At 40.1% G+C, this 17,972-nt stretch overlaps 1 protein-coding gene across 1 annotated transcript; it reads left to right on the plus strand.

Moving 5' to 3' along the window:
• The first annotated feature begins 394 nt into the window (after positions 1–394).
• LOC108695724 (CD180 antigen) lies at positions 395–17,738 on the plus strand. The gene is made up of 3 exons (XM_018224699.2): positions 395–519; positions 12,395–12,561; positions 15,722–17,738. Exons 1-3 carry the CDS (start codon positions 427–429, stop codon positions 17,448–17,450), a joined length of 1,989 nt encoding a protein of 662 aa, XP_018080188.2. The 5' UTR covers positions 395–426; the 3' UTR covers positions 17,451–17,738.
• The last annotated feature ends 234 nt before the right edge of the window (positions 17,739–17,972 follow it).

The following is a 17,972-nucleotide window of genomic DNA, read 5'->3' on the forward strand; positions in this document are numbered from 1 at the left end:
CCCATCCACTTTATCATGGGGACCAGCCCCACAGCTTAGTGACCACTACTACAGACTGAAGAATCAGGTTTATGTTCCATTCAGTAAAATGAATACAAAGAAAACATCTGGTTATGATATGATGTCATGACTTTTGACTGTTATTATTTGTATCTTGGAGTAAAGTGTTGAAAGGTGAACAGCCCCTTTAAACATTCGCCCCAAATCTCACTGTAAGTGTCATTCAGGATGAGACCCCCTTGCACTTTATCACTGAGGCTTTATCAATGTTTGTACTATATGATTGTACAGGGACTACATTTTCTCTGTGCACAAGGAAATATTTTGCTATATAAATTTGCATCACTACAGTTCTTCTTCCGGAAGAGAACTAGTTTCACTTTTCAGGGACATAACTCAGATTACTTGTGTAGCAGACACCTAACAATGGCTCTCCCTCTGTGCTGTTTTCTACTGCTGATCCTTCACTCTGCTCTGTCCCAAGAAATCTCCGTTGCTGCACAAATCAAGTGTGCGGAGGTAAGAATGTCGTCTGCTTCGTGCCATTCATAGAAATGAACTATTTTATATATCAATATATGTGTGTGTGTGATATATTGTATAACTTTACAGCTCTGAGGTTTATAAATAATACTCTGTACTCTCACTTACAGTATTGATTTTGGTGTGTGTGTGTGTGACCCATGAGAGTGTCCAGACATGTGAGAACATTTCCTTCACATAAGCAGCTGCTTTTATTTATAAGCACTGGGCACAACCTGGTGTTCAACAGCAATGACACTCCAAGTCTGGATGAAGAACACGTCATTTGCTTCTGAAAACTGCACTTTACCCAGTAATTACTTTTTACATTTAAGCACACCGACTTTTAGTTCCTCAGACTAGAAACACTTGCCAAAACAGTTTATTTACCCTCAGGGGTGGCTCACCTTTAAAGGAACCTCCCAACATTTTGGAAATAAAAAAAGGGACAAAAAAAATTTGCTGCGTCTAGTGCGGCAAAAGTGTTTTGGTGGCCACCCTTAATCACCATGTTCATTTTACAAAATTTGGCAGGTTATGAAAGTTTGAACATATTTCTGTGTTTTTTTCAGTTATTACAGTTTTGCTAATGAAGTTGAATTGCCCTTTAAGCTGTGAGTCTAACTTCTCCCAAGGGACCTGTTATCTTATTTTGTTACAATTACTTATTCGCTTATCTCAAAATTGTTACAAAGTATCTTATTTGCACCTGCTAGGTGTTCTGGGCTCTCTGCCAAAAGCAAATTAAATTAGAAACTTTGTTTCTTTTTCTGGCTGTTCAGTGACTTTCCAGTACAAACACGGGACTGCAGGTTGAGCTGTCAAAAGCGGGACTCTCCCGCTGACAACAGGACAGTTGGGAGGTATGAAGCTGATGTGTAGCAATGGCAGAAATTGAAAAAAGTCTATATGGCACAGGTTAAATAGTGTGTAGTGCTATAGTAAACTGACTTTGTTTTGGTCAGTTTGAGCTACTATCAGAGTGGGGTTATACCACAAATGAGGCCCTCTCTCTCAGGGGTAAGCCCTTGCAGCGGGGTGTAGTGTAACTGTAACCAGGTGCAATAGCACAATGATGGGAGCCAGTAGTTCTTTAACTTTTAAACAATGAACTGTCTTTATTCAACATAGCACATAGCAGATATCCACAATGGAGTTTAGAACAATCAGACAGCATAAAGGAAGCATATACTCAGAACCAGTATAGGCTGAATCCCTGCAGGCCAGGGAATATACAGCAGAGAGTGTGGCAGCTTGTGAGGGGTATTGCCCAGTTTTCAGGATCTCTGTCAGTGGCAGTCTAGGGGAATTCCTATCCAGTGTCAGACTGGGACACCAGGGGCCCACCCAAAAACCTTTGACTAGAGGCCCACCAATTAATCTTAGACCAGGGGCCCACTCTTAGTACTATTGTTCTTCCTCTCCTCCCTCAACCTCTATTCTTCTAGTCTCTGTTCTTTACATACTATACTCTATTATTCCATCTATTTAGCCTCTTTGTTCTCATAGAATTTGGGAATAGCCATGAAATATGCCAAATGTCTAGCAGCATGAGGGCCACTGACACCTGGGCCCACCGGGACTTTTCCTGGTATCCTGGTGGGCCAGTCCGACACTGTTCCTATCATCCCTAGTCTCAACACTTTAGTCACTATTCCGGGTCAGTAATACCCTGGGATCTTAATCCCTCTAACCTCGGTGGAGCCTTGAGCTGCTCAACTAAATAACCTCTCTATCACTCCTACAGTGATCTATAAAAGAGTAAAATTATTAGGGCCAATGCGTCTAGGGTCGACATATACCTATTCCCTTCCAGCCTGCTTGGTTGGGCTAAAGTAATGGACCCAGACCTCATGGTTCCCAAGACCTTTATACTACTGCACAGTGCCATCTGGTGTACACTGTGAGAACTACAGGGGTTACATAAGCACAAGGTCCCCTAAGGACCCACTTAGGTGTCCATATTACTAGGGATGTGCCTGTCAGTAATGTGTAAGGGTGTCTAAATTTTCACATCCCTACAAGTGCATAACAGATAACACCATTATGTTCTATAGAGTTTGTCTGCTGTGTAACCTGAGCCCTTTCTCCTTTGAATGGCTGCCCCCCATTGTTACACAGCAGCTTATTTATATAAACAATAGTAGTGTTTCTGAAGCAAACACATCAGTTTTACAAGTGCAGGGCAACACTGAATTATAATTTTATTACTTTAAAACACTTTCATTTTTTGATGTTACTGTTCCTGTAAGTTCACTTTTAGAATGTTACTGAATGGCCAATTCTAAGCAACTTTTCAATTGACCTTCATTTTTTTTTTTAATAGTTTTTGCACTGACCCCCATCTGAAAAAACAAATACTCTGCAAGGCTACACGTATTTTTAACAAATTGTTATTGTTACTTTTTATTACTCAACTTTGTATCCAGACCCTCTCCTATTCAAATTCCAGTCTCTTATTTAAATCAATGCATGGTTGCTAGGGTAATTTGAACTCAGAATATCACTCTCTGCATCATACTAAAGGTTAACTTTATTGTTTTTTAGTGCTATTGAAGCTTTTTCTAGGTATCTTTAAACTCAGGCCCGCTACTTTTCAATTTCCAGTCTTTCATTCAATCCATTGGCTGGTTGCTAGGTTAAATTCACCCCTAGCAACCAGAATAATTCTAAAACAAAAAGTAATGAATACCAATAGCAAATTGTCTCAGAATATCACTCTCTGCATCATATTAACCAATTACATTTTTTGATGTTACTGGTCCTTTAATTTAAAGGTAAACAGCCCCTTTAATCTACCAATGACAGTGTAGTCTGAGCCTTAACTGGATTCATGTTCAATTCCTGTTCCTATAAATGCCCAGAAAATCAGTTTGATGTATGTGTAGCAGTATATTTGTATTAATGCAAATTTACTGGGAGTCACAATGATTGTTCTGACAAATCAAACTCACTCACAGGCTTGAATCTGATGCATAAAGTGCAGCTAAAGTGATAGGATGGTATGTTGACCAAGCAATAACTTGTAAACACAGTATCTCTCAAACATAAAGGGGACAATTGTCTTAGGGTGGAGACACACGGGCAGATTCGGGGGGAGATTAGTCACCAGGCGACAAATCTCTTCTTTGGGGCGACTAATCTCCCTGTACTGCCTCCCGTTGGCTAGAATGAAAATCGCCGGTGGGGTGGTAAAATCGGTTTCCGAAGTTGCCCGAAGTTTCTTTGTGAGGCAACTTCGGAAAATGAATCGCTTGTGTGTCTCTGTGTGTCTCTGCCCTTATACAAAAACAAAATAGGTAATGCTTTCTAAACCTATAATTGGTATGGTTAATATAAAACCCATATTTTTCCAAACAAAGGGAAGAATTTATCTAATCGCCTTCCCCAACTGAGCCGCATTGATTATTTAATCTCATTGTACTATGCACTGCCTGTACATAAATTCCCCTGGTGGCTTTTAAACGTTACTTTCATTGACTTCGCACTTAGAACAAAGAGCCTGGACTCTGCCCATTATATTTCAAGTAAACAAAGAGTTTGATACAAATTCATAGAGAAGTTCCCGGAATGAAGAGTGTGCCAATTGCAAAACAGTAGAAACGAAATAGAATTAGATTTCTCTATCTAAGCCAGTTTTATAAGAATCCGTAGAGCAGAGACAGGCCTGGCCGGCCAGACGTCCTAGGCAACCTGGCCAGTCATACTGCCGGCTGCGCGTGCCCAGATTAGCGATCAAGTGCACATGTGTGGATTTGCACTCATGCTCAAAACGGAGTGTGTGCATGCACAGAAGTGCAATAGACTTAAAAATAGCAGTTACAGTTGGGGACATAGGGGACTGGACTAGGGGGTAGGCGACAGAAAAGGTACGTGCCTGGCCCCCCCCAGCTTTGCACCCTATGCACGTGCCGAATCTGCCTGCCCCTAGTTCCGCCCCTGCTTTAGAGACAAAAAGGCTACAAAAACGCCCATTCACTTCACTGCAATTGGAGAGAGAAAAAAACTTGAGAAAAAACACCCATTGACTTTAATGCAGTGTCGGACTGGCCCACAGGGATACCAGGAAAAGTCCCGGTGGGCCCAGGTGTCAGTGGGCCCTCCTGCTGCTAAACATTTGGCCTATTTCATGGGAATTCCCTATTTCTAAGAGAACAAAGAGGCTAAATAGATGGAATAGTAGATTATAGTATGTAAAGAAAAGGAGAATATATGAGTGAGGAAAGGAAGAATAATAGTACTAAGAGTGGGCCCCTGGTGTCCCAGTCCGACACTGCTTTAATGCATTCGGAGTGAGGAAAAAAGTAATATATTTTGCTACAAAAAGCCGTCGCAACAAAAAAAAAAAGTCACCATTGATACATTTTGCTACAAAAAAAGTCCATGGACTTTAATGAGTTTCACTAATTTTTCAGAAGCTTCACAAATTGTTCAGAGAAGCCAAACGGGGCAGATTCCTTCATCACTACATGGGTGTCAACACATGGGCTTCTACTCTATATAGAATCGCACATGGGTGAGTTTTATAAATAAATGTTCAGCATTGGACTGGGGAGTCTGGGACCCTCAGGGGTCTACACATCCTCCCTAGGTAACTTCCCCAGTCACAACCCCCCCATCTGTAATTCCCTCCCCCCCCCGTACGTACCTTACTTGATGTTGTTGCAGCAGTGATTGGAGAGGTAGGGGTGCAGCACCCAGTGCAGGGAGCAGGTTTGGGTCGGCTTCAGTCCAGTCCGACCCTGTAGCTTTTTACTCATTTCACTTGTTCCTTCTTAAGGGTCATAGACCTCACTTTGTGTTGAACTAATTTCTTGGTATGAGTTGAGTCAAATTTTTTCTTTCCTAAGCAAACCAACATCAGAAGAGATTCCTCTTCTTCTACTAAATTTGCTTCCTACTGTAGACCGCTGGCAGAACTGACCAGTAGGTGGCATTGCTTTGTCCTAATTTCTTCAGATTACCGGTATAGCGAACAGCTTGAAATATAGAAACAGAATTACAAAAGTGCTCAGAAGAGCACACTGAGCAATTTGGTATCAATTTGTTTTAAAGGTTGCATGTCCTTTAAAGGAGAACTAAACCCAAAAAATGAATATAGCTATAAATGCCATATTTTATATACTGAACTTATTGCACCAGCCTAAAGTTTCAGCTTGTCAATAGCAGCAATGATCCAGGACTTCAAACTTGTCACAGGGGGTCACCATCTTGGAAAGTGTCTGTGACACTCACATGCTCAGTGGGCTCTGAGCAGCTGTTGAGAAGCTAAGCTTAGGGGTCGTCACTAATTATCCAGCAGAAAATGAGGTTGGCCTGTAATATAAACTGATGCTACAGGGCTGATTATTAAATTCTGATGCTAATTGCACTGGTTCTGTGCTGCCATGTAGTAATTATCTGTATTAATCACTAATCAGCCTTATATTGTGACATTTCTATTCTATATGTACTGTATATTGTGAGTGGGTCCCTAAGCTCAGTAAGTGACAGCAGCACAGAGCATGTGCAGTGAATCAACAGAAAAGAAGATTGGGAGCTACTGGGGCATCTTTGAAGACACAGATCTTTACTGCTAAAGGGCTGTGGTTGCCTTGGGCTGGTACAGAAGCCCAAAGCATAATGTACAACATTTCTAACCTACTTCTTTAGTTGGACTTTAGTTCTCCTTTAATCCCACCATCATAATGTATAGAGGACTGGACACATAAAAGTGTCCACAATTATGTTTACTCTCATCTAAATGCAGTCCACTCAGTTATCACTGAGACTGTTAGAAATTCCTCACGTAGGTATGTACCTGTTTTACCAAGGACCAAGAATCCTGTCCAACATGGTCATCGTCGAGCAGGACATGGAGTCAGAGCTTAATGCTTGAGCATGATCCTTGTGGCCTCATATATGTGGGTGAGATGATGCAGTGGGTGAATCTACAGTTCATTTGGGTAATTTAGTACTTCCTGCATTAAAAAGTGGGGGGAGACTCTGATTTTGGAGAAGGGACAGAGTTGCTAACTTTTGTTTGACAAAAACATACCTCGGTCACCTGAGACAGAGTTTGTTCCAGACATATGATTTGTTATACGCCTTTTCCTGGTGGAAAAGCTTAGGGCTCAATCATTATGCTCTTAGATGCGACATTATAATAGGCTTTTTGTCGTCATTGCATGAGCCAACTTCAGCCCGCCGTTGCTTAGGTTTGAATTCCTGACAACAAACTCTTTGGACACTATAGTCAATGAGCAAGGATCATGTTTGCTATTGAGTCACACGTACTCAGATTTGGCAAGTGTTTGAGCCACAAGACATGCAAACCACAGAAGAGTTCTTCTCATCCATAAATCTTGACTTTAAAGGGGAACTATCGCAAAAAAATGAATATTTAATATACATTTCCTCATACTGAAGTAAGAAACTTTCTAAATAAAATCAATAAAATATTCTGCATTGTTTCTGAAATAATCAAGTTTATCTTCACTATTCCTCTCTCAGCATCTGTTTCTCTTCATTCTCTCTTCATGCAGCATTTGGGTGTCAGATATTCATTGACAGTTAGATCCAATATATCTTATAGGGGGGCTCCCTTTCCTAGCAGATGAATTAGAGCTCACTCAAATAACTGATTCCAGTACAAACAAAATCTAACAAAATAACTGACTTTTGCACAAATTCTGCATGTAGAGAGACATGATGTCTGGTGATTTTAATAGAGTGAGCTCTAATACATCTTCTAGGCAAAAGGAGCCTCCCTATAAGATATATTGGATCTAACTGTCAATGAATATCTGACACCCAACTGCTGCATGAAGAGAGAATGAAGAGAAACAGATGCTGAGAGAGGGATAGTGAACATAAACTTGATTATTTCAGAAACAGTACAGAATATTTAATTGAAAGTTTCTTATTTCAGTATGCTGAAGCTAATATCACATTTTCACAATAGTTCTCCTTTAATGAAGAGTCCAGCTTAAGCCAGCCCCAGGTTTTGTATATCTATAGGTTTTAGTAAGGTTCCTTAGAGAATTCAGAATGTGCAGACCTCTACAATAAGCTTGTAAGTGGTTAGGTGCCTTGGTCCCTCGACAAGTAGTTACAGGAAATTCGTGCTGAGATTGTCAACAAAAATGACTAATACTCAGAAATCAGATTTAAGAAAACATAAAAAATTAAGGAAGGAAGAGTGAAAGAGAACCACAAGCCCATTTACACATTTTTTACTTTCTTGTTTGTGTGATCAAAAAATCAGGTGATTTTACGGATTCAGAATCAGTTTGGCAAGGCACAAGGAATACAAATCCTGCTGAAAAAGGCAGAATCTTGGCCAAACTGAATCCTGGATTCTGTGAATCCCTAACTTCCTCATACAAGGAAACAATGTAAAGAAGATATAATTTTGAGCAACTTTCCAATATACAGTAATTACAGGTTTTCAGTGGTCTTTAGAGGGGTTGTTCACCTTTAAATTAACTTTTAGTATGACGTACAGAATGATATTCTGAGACAATTTGCATTTAGTTTTCATTTTTTATTATTTGTGGTTTTTGAGTTATTTAGCTTTTTATTCAGCAGCTCCCCAGTTTGCAATTTCAGCAATCTGGTTACTAGGGTCTGAATTAGCCTAGCAACCAGGCATTGATTTGAATAAGAGACTGGAATAAGAATAGGAGAGGCCTAAATAAAAAGATAAGTAATAAAAAGTAGCGATCATTTGTAGCCTTACAGAGCATTTGTTTTTCAGATGGGGTCGGCGACCCCCATTTAAAAGCTGGAAAGAGTCAAAAGAAGAAAGCAAATCATTCAAAAACTATTAAAAAAATTAAGACAGTGTATAACCCTAACACTAATTAAAAAGTTGCTTAGAATTAGCCATTCTATATTCATATTAAAAGTTCACTTAAAGGTCAATCGCCCCTTTAATTAAGTGATTTATCAATGTAATTGTTGGAAGCAGAATCTCCCTGGCGGTTTTTATTCTCTGCACTGGTTCTGACTTCTAAGGACTCTTACACACGGGCGTTTGTTTGTGCGCTTCCCTGCATTGTGCTTTCTTACGTTCAGCCACAGGGGGTCGCAGGAGTAGACGCACTGAATTATAGTCAATGGGGCTGTACTCACACAGACGCATGTACTGTAAGCGCTGAACGCAGGTGAAATGCAACATGCTGCGTCCCAACCTGTGTTTGGCACTTATATGCGTCTGTGTGAGTACAGCCCCATTGACTATAATTCAGTTTGTCTACTCCTATGACCCCCTGCAGCTGAACAGAAGAAATCACAATGCAGGGGAGCAATTTGGCAGAGAGCCCAGAACAGCCACAGCAGAAGATAAGATACTTTTGTAACAATTTCAAGATAAGCCAATAAGTAATTGTAGCAATATAAGATAACAGGTCCCTTGGGAGATGTTAGACTCACAGGTCAATTCACCTTCATTAGCAAAACTGTAATAACTGGAAAAAAAAACACAGAAATATGTTCAAACTTTCATAACCTGCCAAATCTTGTAAAATGAACATGCTAATTAGGGGGTGTGGTCAAAAAAATGTGGAAAAGCTCAGGGCTCAACCATGATGCTCTTATATGCGACATAATAATTGGCTTTTTGTTATCATTGCATGGCCCATCTTCCACCTGCAGTTGCTTAGGTATGAATTGCTGACAACAAACTCTTTGGACTAGGGATGCACCCAATCCAGGATTCGGTTCTGTATTCGGCCATTTTCAGCAGGATTCAGTTTCAAAATATTTATTTGATTTTCACATAAACAAAAAAAATCAATATGACAGCATATATCATGCAGACTTAGAGAATCAGCAGGATTCAGATTCGCCCGAATCCTTGTGCCTGGCCGAACCAAATCCGAATCCTTAAAATCATGTGACTTTTAACTCCAGGGGGTCGCAGGAGTAGACGCACTGGGTCAATGGGGCTGTACGCAGGTAACGCAGGTAAAATGCAACATGTTGCGTCCCAACCTGCGTTTGGCACTTACATACGTCTGTGTGAGTACAGCCCCATTGACATAATTGAGTGCGTCTACTCCTGCGACCCCCTGCGGCTGAACGGAAGAAATCGTAACGCACAAACAAACGCCCGTGTGTAAGAGGCCTAAATCAGTGTGGCAGGCGGCAGCTGATTCACAGACCTACAGGAGAACAAACTTCTGGTACATTGTTTAACAGACAAAACCAGACAGGGATAACCAGCAATCACTGCATTCAATATAACAAGCATTTCCAATAATGACTGTGAATAGCCACGGAACTTTAGCAGCGGCGACTCTATACATTCTCTATGTCCCCGTTTTCTGTTGAAGTAAAAGGTTTCACAATGTGGTTTTACAGATGTACAGCTATTACAGGTTTATACTTCTTCTTTCACTTTTAGAGCAGAAGCTGCATTTAATCCCTAGGCTGCAAAGCTCATTCCTTTGTTAGGATAAGCAGAAGGTTAGACGTCCCTTTGAAGCACAAAGTTCACATATTTGAAGAAAGCCAAGCCGACCAGTCACGGCTCATGTTATTCACTGATTTTGCCATTAAATAGGAGGATTTTAAGAGGCTCCCAAGTGTTACAATTTGATACATTAGCTGCTGGCACATGTCACTAGCAACTGAAAAACACCAGCAACTAATACATCAAATTGTAACAGTTCAGAGCATTAGCGACTGGACTTACTGAGGTGCAAAAGAATAATGGGGGGGTGGTGCTTTCTGTACGTCTAATAAAGATATTCACTTAGATACTTTCTCCAAGGTAAGAATTGGTAATACCCCGGTAACTTTAAGCAGGTGTTTGCCTTTGTTTTATTCACAGCTGAATTTTATGCAAAATTAGCTATCTTTTCATTTATACAGCACATAGTATATTCTCCTTAAACAGAACACTGGCGGTTTGTGTGTGTGTGTATATATAATCAAAGCACTGCGTATCTTGACAGCGCTATATAAATAAATGATGATGATGACGATAACCCATGCCCTTATCTTATCCCAGTTAGACTATTGCAATCTCCTTCTAACTGGTCTTCCTGACTCCCATCTCTCTCCCCTCCAATCAATCTTAAACTCTGCTACCAGGATCTTTCTGCTCTCTCCTAAAAGGGAACCTGCTCAACCCCAACTAAAATCCTTAGCGTTGCTGCCTGTTAAGCAAAGGATAACATATAAACTCCTTCTACTAACATTCAAAGTCCTTCACTCTTCTGCTCCTCACTACATTTCTTCTCTTGTCTCACTGTAGGTTTCTGGTTGTCTTCTCTGCTCCTCTCAGAGCCTCCTTCTCTTCACACCATCCACATCCATTGCCACTTCTCGTCTCAAACCCTTCTATCTTGCTGCTCCTTCCCTCTGAAACTCAATCCCTAAATTCCTTCGTAAGGAATTTTTTCTCAATCTCTTCAAGAAAAAACTAAAAGCCTTCCTTTTGGACCACTAAAACATTAGCCTAGTCCTGTGCCTACTGACTATGCCTTATGCACTTTTTCATCTCCAATTTGTGCCTGTATGTCAGCCTCCCATCCACTTAGACTGTAAGCTCTACGGGCCAGGGACCTCCTTCCCACCATGTCTCTTACCACATAGCACTTAAGCTCCTTGTCCTGATATGAGTTCTATGTATATTTATTATGTGATTTGTTTTCCCTGTTTATACTTTTATATATATTGTACTTTTATGGATTGTACAGCTCTGCGGCTGCTTAACAACGCTTTAAAAATAAAGTTATACATACATACACATATATTAATATATATAAACTTGCTTTGGGCATTATTAGGTCAAGCTAATTCAGGAAAACTACAATTATTTAAATTTACTTTCAGTATATCATAGAATGTCCCGTTCCTAGCAAGTTTGCAATTGGTTTTCATTATTTATTTGTTAGTTTTTTTTAATTACTTGCCTTCCACTTTTACCTCTTTTCAGCTTTCAAATAGTGACCCCGGCAGCCAAAAAACGATTGCTCTGTGTGGCTCTGATTATATTGTTATTGTTACTATTTATTACTGATCTTTCTCTGCAGGGCCTCTCCCGGTTATGTTTTTGTCTCTTGTTAAAACCGTTGCCTGGTTGCTAGGGTAAAAAAGACCCATAGCAACTAGATAGCTGCTGAAATACCAAACTGGGAGGTTACAGAAGAAAAAGCTAAATAACTGAAAAACCAAAAGGAAAAAAAAAAACTAACCCCAGTCGCAGATCAAATGCCTACAACATACTAAAAGTTAATTTAAAGGTGAACCACCCCTGTAAATCACAGTCCTTTATCTTTTCTTCGCAGCTGAAACTGTACAAGCTTCCTGGTTGCAAATATTTTTCACCTTAATTGCCCGAATTTGCAGATACAAAGAAGGCTTCTGAATCGGTTTGGTATCCAGATTTGGTCAAATCCCTAAAAAGTGCATTGGGTGCATCTCTAGGGCTATAACAATGAATCCCTGCACTGATCTATCATAGGCCCTTGTTTGCTCCACATCTGCTCTCTCAGAACATTCTGGCAGAGACTTACCTTTCCTCAAGCCCCTTCCCTAGCTATGAACATTGGACTTGGGGGGTCACAACACCCCTCCCCCATCTGCACCTTATTTTATATTTGTCACTGGCACAATCCGACCCTGCTAGTTTCTGTGTCACACTTATAACCGATTCAGTTCTAGATTTGCACTTTTTCATAGTGGTAATACATTAGTCACATACTGCTTCTTTTTTCTAACGCACCATTTTCTTCTAAGCTGCAAGCTCCTCGGGACAGGGAATTCTTCAGCACACGTTTATTTATGAATGATCCCTATACTGTGATTATCCTCCTTATTGTAAGGTGCTCAATACAACATGGTGCTGTTACAATAATGGCTGATACTTTTGAATTTGCAGTTAATTGCCAATATAAGCTACAGCTGCGATGGCCTGGGACTGAGCAATATTCCCAACACAATCCCTCCTTCTACAGAAGTTCTGGACTTCAGCTTCAACTCGCTCTTTGCTCTTTATCGTACGACCTTCATGCAGCTAAAACGCATTTCACATCTAGATCTGACAAGGTAACGCTGTCCAAATTTGCTCACGCTGTGTACTTTTTGTATGGCATTGTGGCAGGGTATGGGAGTCTGCTTGGTATTCAGGATCTGTCAGAGTTTTATTGGCTATTTTATTTGTGCAAGTGCTCAGCCAGTGTTAGTATGCGTCCTCAGGACACACTGAGCTCATTTCTCTGCCAGCAGTTTAACCTCTTCATTGAAAAACACTGCCCCAATCCGCATTGTTGCAACAGGCTAAACAGTCTTTAGGTGCATGCCATAGTATAGAAACACAGAGAGAATACCGTTTTAGGCTGCCATTGTCTGTAAGATGCAACAGTTCATAGCAGGGTACTGGCTGTTGTTCAAAGAAGCGACCTTGCTGTGAAACACACATCTATATTAGTCACCATTTAGACATTTACTTTGTTTACTCAAGTTAACTTACTGTGTTCTGAGCCAGCAGCCAGAAAGAACATTTGCCAGCCTGGGCCCCTTGTGCTGAAGCAAAACTGTACATATAATGAGGTGTAATAACAAGTATTTAGTTCAGCAGTATTCAGTCTATGACCTTCCAGCTGTGTTTGATCTACAGCTCCAGCATCTCCGCTGACTCTGGGCTTTTCTCTTATTCTGTCGTAATTCTTTAAGTACCGTGCATATGTATGGGATCTATTATCCAGAATGCTTGAGACCTGGGGTTTTCCAGATAACAGATCTTTCCATAATTTGGATCTTCATACCTTAAGTCTACTAGAAAATCATTTAAACATTAAATAAACCCAATAGGCTGGTTTTGCTTCCAATAAGGATTAATTATATCTTAGTTTGGATCAAGTACAAGCTACTGTTTTATTATTACAGAGAAAAAGGAAATGATTTCTAAAAATTGAGTCAATGGGAGATGGCCTTTCCATAAATCAGAGCTTTCTGGAGAATGAGTTCCTGGATAACGGATCCTATACCTGTATATTAAACACTATCAAGGATAAAAGCACGATGGGAGTTAAAATCCAGCGACCCTGAGGATAGAAAACTAAAAGCAACCCTATGTCATGGAACTTTTTCTCCACCTAAAAACGTACACGTTTATTGGCTGTAAAGTACCAGAACTGTTGTTTTCAGGTATATCCCATTCAACACTACGGTAAATCACAGGGGGAGATTTTAAATTGGCTGAAATGGGTACCTAAAGGGCTGATCAGTACAGCTGTATGACAGATCCAGGAGTGTATACTGGAAATGAACCATCAATGCAGAGGACAATTTTGTATCAATCAGTTCATTAAAAGGGTTGTTCCCCTTTGAGTTTACTTTTAGTATGATGCAGAGAGTGATATTCTGAGACAATTTTCAATTGGTTTTCATTTTTTATTATTTGTGGTTTTTGAGTTATTTAGCTTTTTATTCAGCAGCTCTCCAGTTTGCTATATTCTGGCTGATGGGGTCCAAATTGCCCTAGCAACCATGAATTAGCTTGAATAAGAGACTGGAATATGACTAGGAGAGGTCTGAATAGAAAGATGAGTAATAAAAAGTAACAATAACAATATGTAGCTTTACAGATTATCTGTTTTTAGATGGGGTCAGTGACCCTCATTTGAAAGCTGGAAAAAGTCAGAAGAAAAAGGCAAATAATTAAGAAACAATAAAAAATAAATAATGAAGACCAATAGAAAAGTTTCTTAGAATTGGCTATGCTATAACACACTAAAATTTAACCCATTCGAACAATAAGAACAGCAGCAAGTGAAGAGCATTTGAAGAGCTGCAGTGCCAACTCACTTCCTATCGGCCAAAAGGGGGAGATTTTCCTCCAGGACCTCAATCACCCAGAACTACAGGATTATTCTTCTGAACCACCCTCCACTGACCATACGTGCACAGATGGTTGAAGTCAGCAAAACGACTCAACAAAATCTGGGGACGTCTGGCCAACTTTAAGGGTAGGGCTACACGGACGTTTTTGGCGCGATCCGACACGCTTCGGCAAACTGCATGCGACAAATCCCATGCAACGGAAATAAGGTAAGACATAGAAATGTCGGATGCAGACGCAGCGTCTGCATCCGATAGTCGTATTGCGTCGGAGCAACGCTGCAACTTCATCCGACATTTCTATCTCTTACCTTATTACTGTTGCATGCGTTTTGTCGCATTGCGCCGAAAACGTCCATGTAGTCCTCCCCTAAAGTGTTAGTTATGTGTTTATTTACCAATAACTAATCATTATTATATACAGGTATGGGTAGCGTTGGACTGGGCGGCCCACCGGGCCTGTAGCCTCAGGGGCCCCCCACACCATCCAGCCTACCCCATGGTGCGTATCTTTTTCCAGCATGTCAGGGAGGGAGGTAAGAAGAGGGAGTGCAGGAGCGGGTCTGGACTGGCAAGGCACAAAACAGCCAGGGTCCACTGGGTTTTTTCCCAGTGTTCCGCCAGCCCTATCCAACCCTGGGCACCATTAACAGGAAACCCATTATCCAGAAAGCTCCAAATTACAGAAAGGCCGTCTCCCATAGACTCCATTTTATAAAAAAACAATTCAAATTTTTAAAAATCATTTCCTTTCTTTCCTCTGTAATAATAAAACAGTATCTTGTACTTGATCCCAACTAAGATATAATTAATCCTTATTGGAAGCAAAACCAGCCTATTGGGTTATTTAATGTTTACGTGATTTTCTAATAATGGAGATTCGCGATGAGCAAATTTTTTCAGCAGCCATGGGTTTGTAGCGAAATTCTGCATTTTGCTATCTGTGTATTTTTTTGTGCGAAATTACGAACAAAAATTAGCTGCAACAAAAAAGTAGTTGAGACATAAAATTTGCCGTTAGAAAAATGCCCATTGACTTTAATGCATTTGGAACGAGAAAATTTGTTGCGCGAGTGAAACTTTTGCTGCCCATTGAATTTTTTTGGCAAAGCAAAACGGGACAGATTCACTCATAACTAATGGAGATCCAAATTACAGAAAGATCTGTTATCCAGAAAACTGGTCCTGAGCATACTGTACCTGTTTTATATACAGTATATAATACATAAAATACAATATATATATATATATATATAATAACCAATGGCAAGTAATAGGCAGGGTGACTGTGAAACACCTACATACAGAGGACTGTCGGACAAATCCATATTTCTGGTGGTTTATAGCATTATTTTTCCTTTAACAGATGCAACATTAACATGATATATGAAGACGTGTTCCAGATCAACATTCATCTAAACACCCTCATACTGATCGGAAACCCCATACTATACATTGCAGAGAACATATTTGATGGCCCATTGGCCTTAAAGCATCTCTTCTTACAACAAACCTCTCTATCAAATGTGTCTTTTATCCCGTTGGAAAACCTGCAGCACCTGGAGACCCTCAGCTTTGGAAACAATTTTATCTCCTCTTTGCAGCTTCCCAGCAATTTCCCTACAAAGAATCTGAGGGTCCTGGATTTCCAGTCCAATTACATTGCGAAGGTTCTCGCTACCGATGTTGAAGTTCTAAAACAAAGCAATAATTTAAGCCTGATATTAAAGGCAAATAATATTGAATACATTGAACCGAATTCTTTCAGTTCCGTCAATCTGTTCAGTCTGGATCTTAAAGGCAACCCCGGTGACCTGAAGAATCTTTTAGAGGGACTTCATGGCTTAACAACCCAAATTCTTGGAGTTGGTGGATTTGATGATAGAGATCCACCTTCTGATGTCGAGGGCTCTACATTACAAGGTTTATGCAATACAACTATAAGTGAAGTCAATTTCCAATTCAGATCATTTAATCCACTGCAGAGCGCATTCTCCTGTCTAACTAAAATTCAAAAACTAGATCTGACCGGAGCCAATCTAGAGTCTCTTCCTGCTCTTAACAGCCCTATTGTGTTGACAGAGCTAATTCTAAATCAAAATAAATTGAACAATCTTTCTGATATAAGCCCAAGCAATTTCCCAGAATTAACAAGCCTTCACATTAACAGCAACAAGAAAACAATCATCTTAGGAGATGGTTATCTAAAAAAGCTTACAAAGCTGCAGTATCTGGACCTAAGCCATAATGTGCTCGATTCCAGTACCTGCTGCAGAAACCAACTCACTGGTCTTTCCAATTTGAGATATTTTAATGTAAGTTATAATACTTTACAATTATTAGACGAGATTGCCTTTCTTGAAAACGACAAACTGGAAAGCCTGGATTTCAGCAATACTCATCTTACTGTCCATGGGCCTGGGAGTCCATTTCGCAACCTCAAGTTGCTGAGATATCTGAATTTGTCAAGGACAAATCTGAACATCAGCAATGAGAGCTTACTCAAGGGCCTTGAAAGCCTCATATTCCTGAACATGGAGAAGACCTCTTTCAGTATGGACATTATTCCAAACAACAATATTTTCCTTCAAGCTCTACAGTTAGAGGTGCTCATCTTATCATCCTGCAACTTGATATCAATAGAGGATCAGGCATTTCATAAACTGGTGAAGCTTCAATATGTAGATCTCCGAAATAATAAACTAACTGCATTTAGCAGTAATGCATTCGGTGATCTAAGCCACATCCACTTGAATTTTGCTTTCAACAATATTTCTGACGTTGATTCACACTCGGTCGATCACATGTCCGGCACGAGCATCGTTAATTTAAGCCACAACCCAATTAAATGTACCTGTTTCAACCTACGGTTCTTAGAGTGGTATAAGCGCAATGAAAACATTTTTGAAGATAAAGTTAATACTCTCTGTGGATACCCCAAAGCCTTAGAAGGCACCAAATTGTCGGCACTACGACTATCATGCGGTTTGTCTGCTTTCTGGATATTTGTAATCATTCTAGGGACTCTATTAATAGCACTGGGTGTCGTATTTGGGGTAAGGTGGTGCAGAAGAAATGTTTATTATGGTATTTAGTTCTGTTTTTTCTTTTCGGGAAGGTTTCTTTTTATTATTTTTTTTTTATATATATATTTCTGTTTTTGTTGATCCATTGTGGCTTTGTTTTTTTTGTCATATATTAAGTGAGACTGTACTAAGGTCACCACTATTCTGTTTTATCACATGTACATTTGTGCTGTTATAGATCAGTAAATCCAATATCACATTATTTACCCTTTATGCCATTTGTCAGGATTGCTCCCCTGAATTTGTGACTTGTGCCCCCAGCTTATTGTATCTTAATAAAATACCCATCCCACTTCATACTTGGCTTGCACCACTACTATGTTTATATTACAATCTAATGCTGGACCCGCCCCCAAATCCTGGCCTAGCCTTAGCTCTAAACTCAATTTTTTGGACTGGGCCAGAGGGACACTAGGATAAAACCTGGTGGGCCCCTCCAGCCCAGGCCTTTTCCCCTGTTCAGCCGCCCCCCATTATGAAGAAGGAAGCTCGATGGTACCCAATGTAGCAAGTCATGACACGTCACATGCT

This window comes from Xenopus laevis, chromosome 1L (assembly GCF_017654675.1).
Source record: "Xenopus laevis strain J_2021 chromosome 1L, Xenopus_laevis_v10.1, whole genome shotgun sequence".
Lineage (NCBI taxonomy): Eukaryota > Metazoa > Chordata > Amphibia > Anura > Pipidae > Xenopus > Xenopus laevis.

Coding starts and splice junctions, on each gene's coding strand:
- LOC108695724 (XM_018224699.2), top strand. CDS start 427: ATGGCTCTCCCTCTGTGCTGTTTTCTACTGCTGATCCTTCACTCTGCT. Junction 520..12,394: donor CACAAATCAAGTGTGCGGAG/GTAAGAATGTCG, acceptor TTGAATTTGCAG/TTAATTGCCAATATAAGCTA. Junction 12,562..15,721: donor TCACATCTAGATCTGACAAG/GTAACGCTGTCC, acceptor TTCCTTTAACAG/ATGCAACATTAACATGATAT.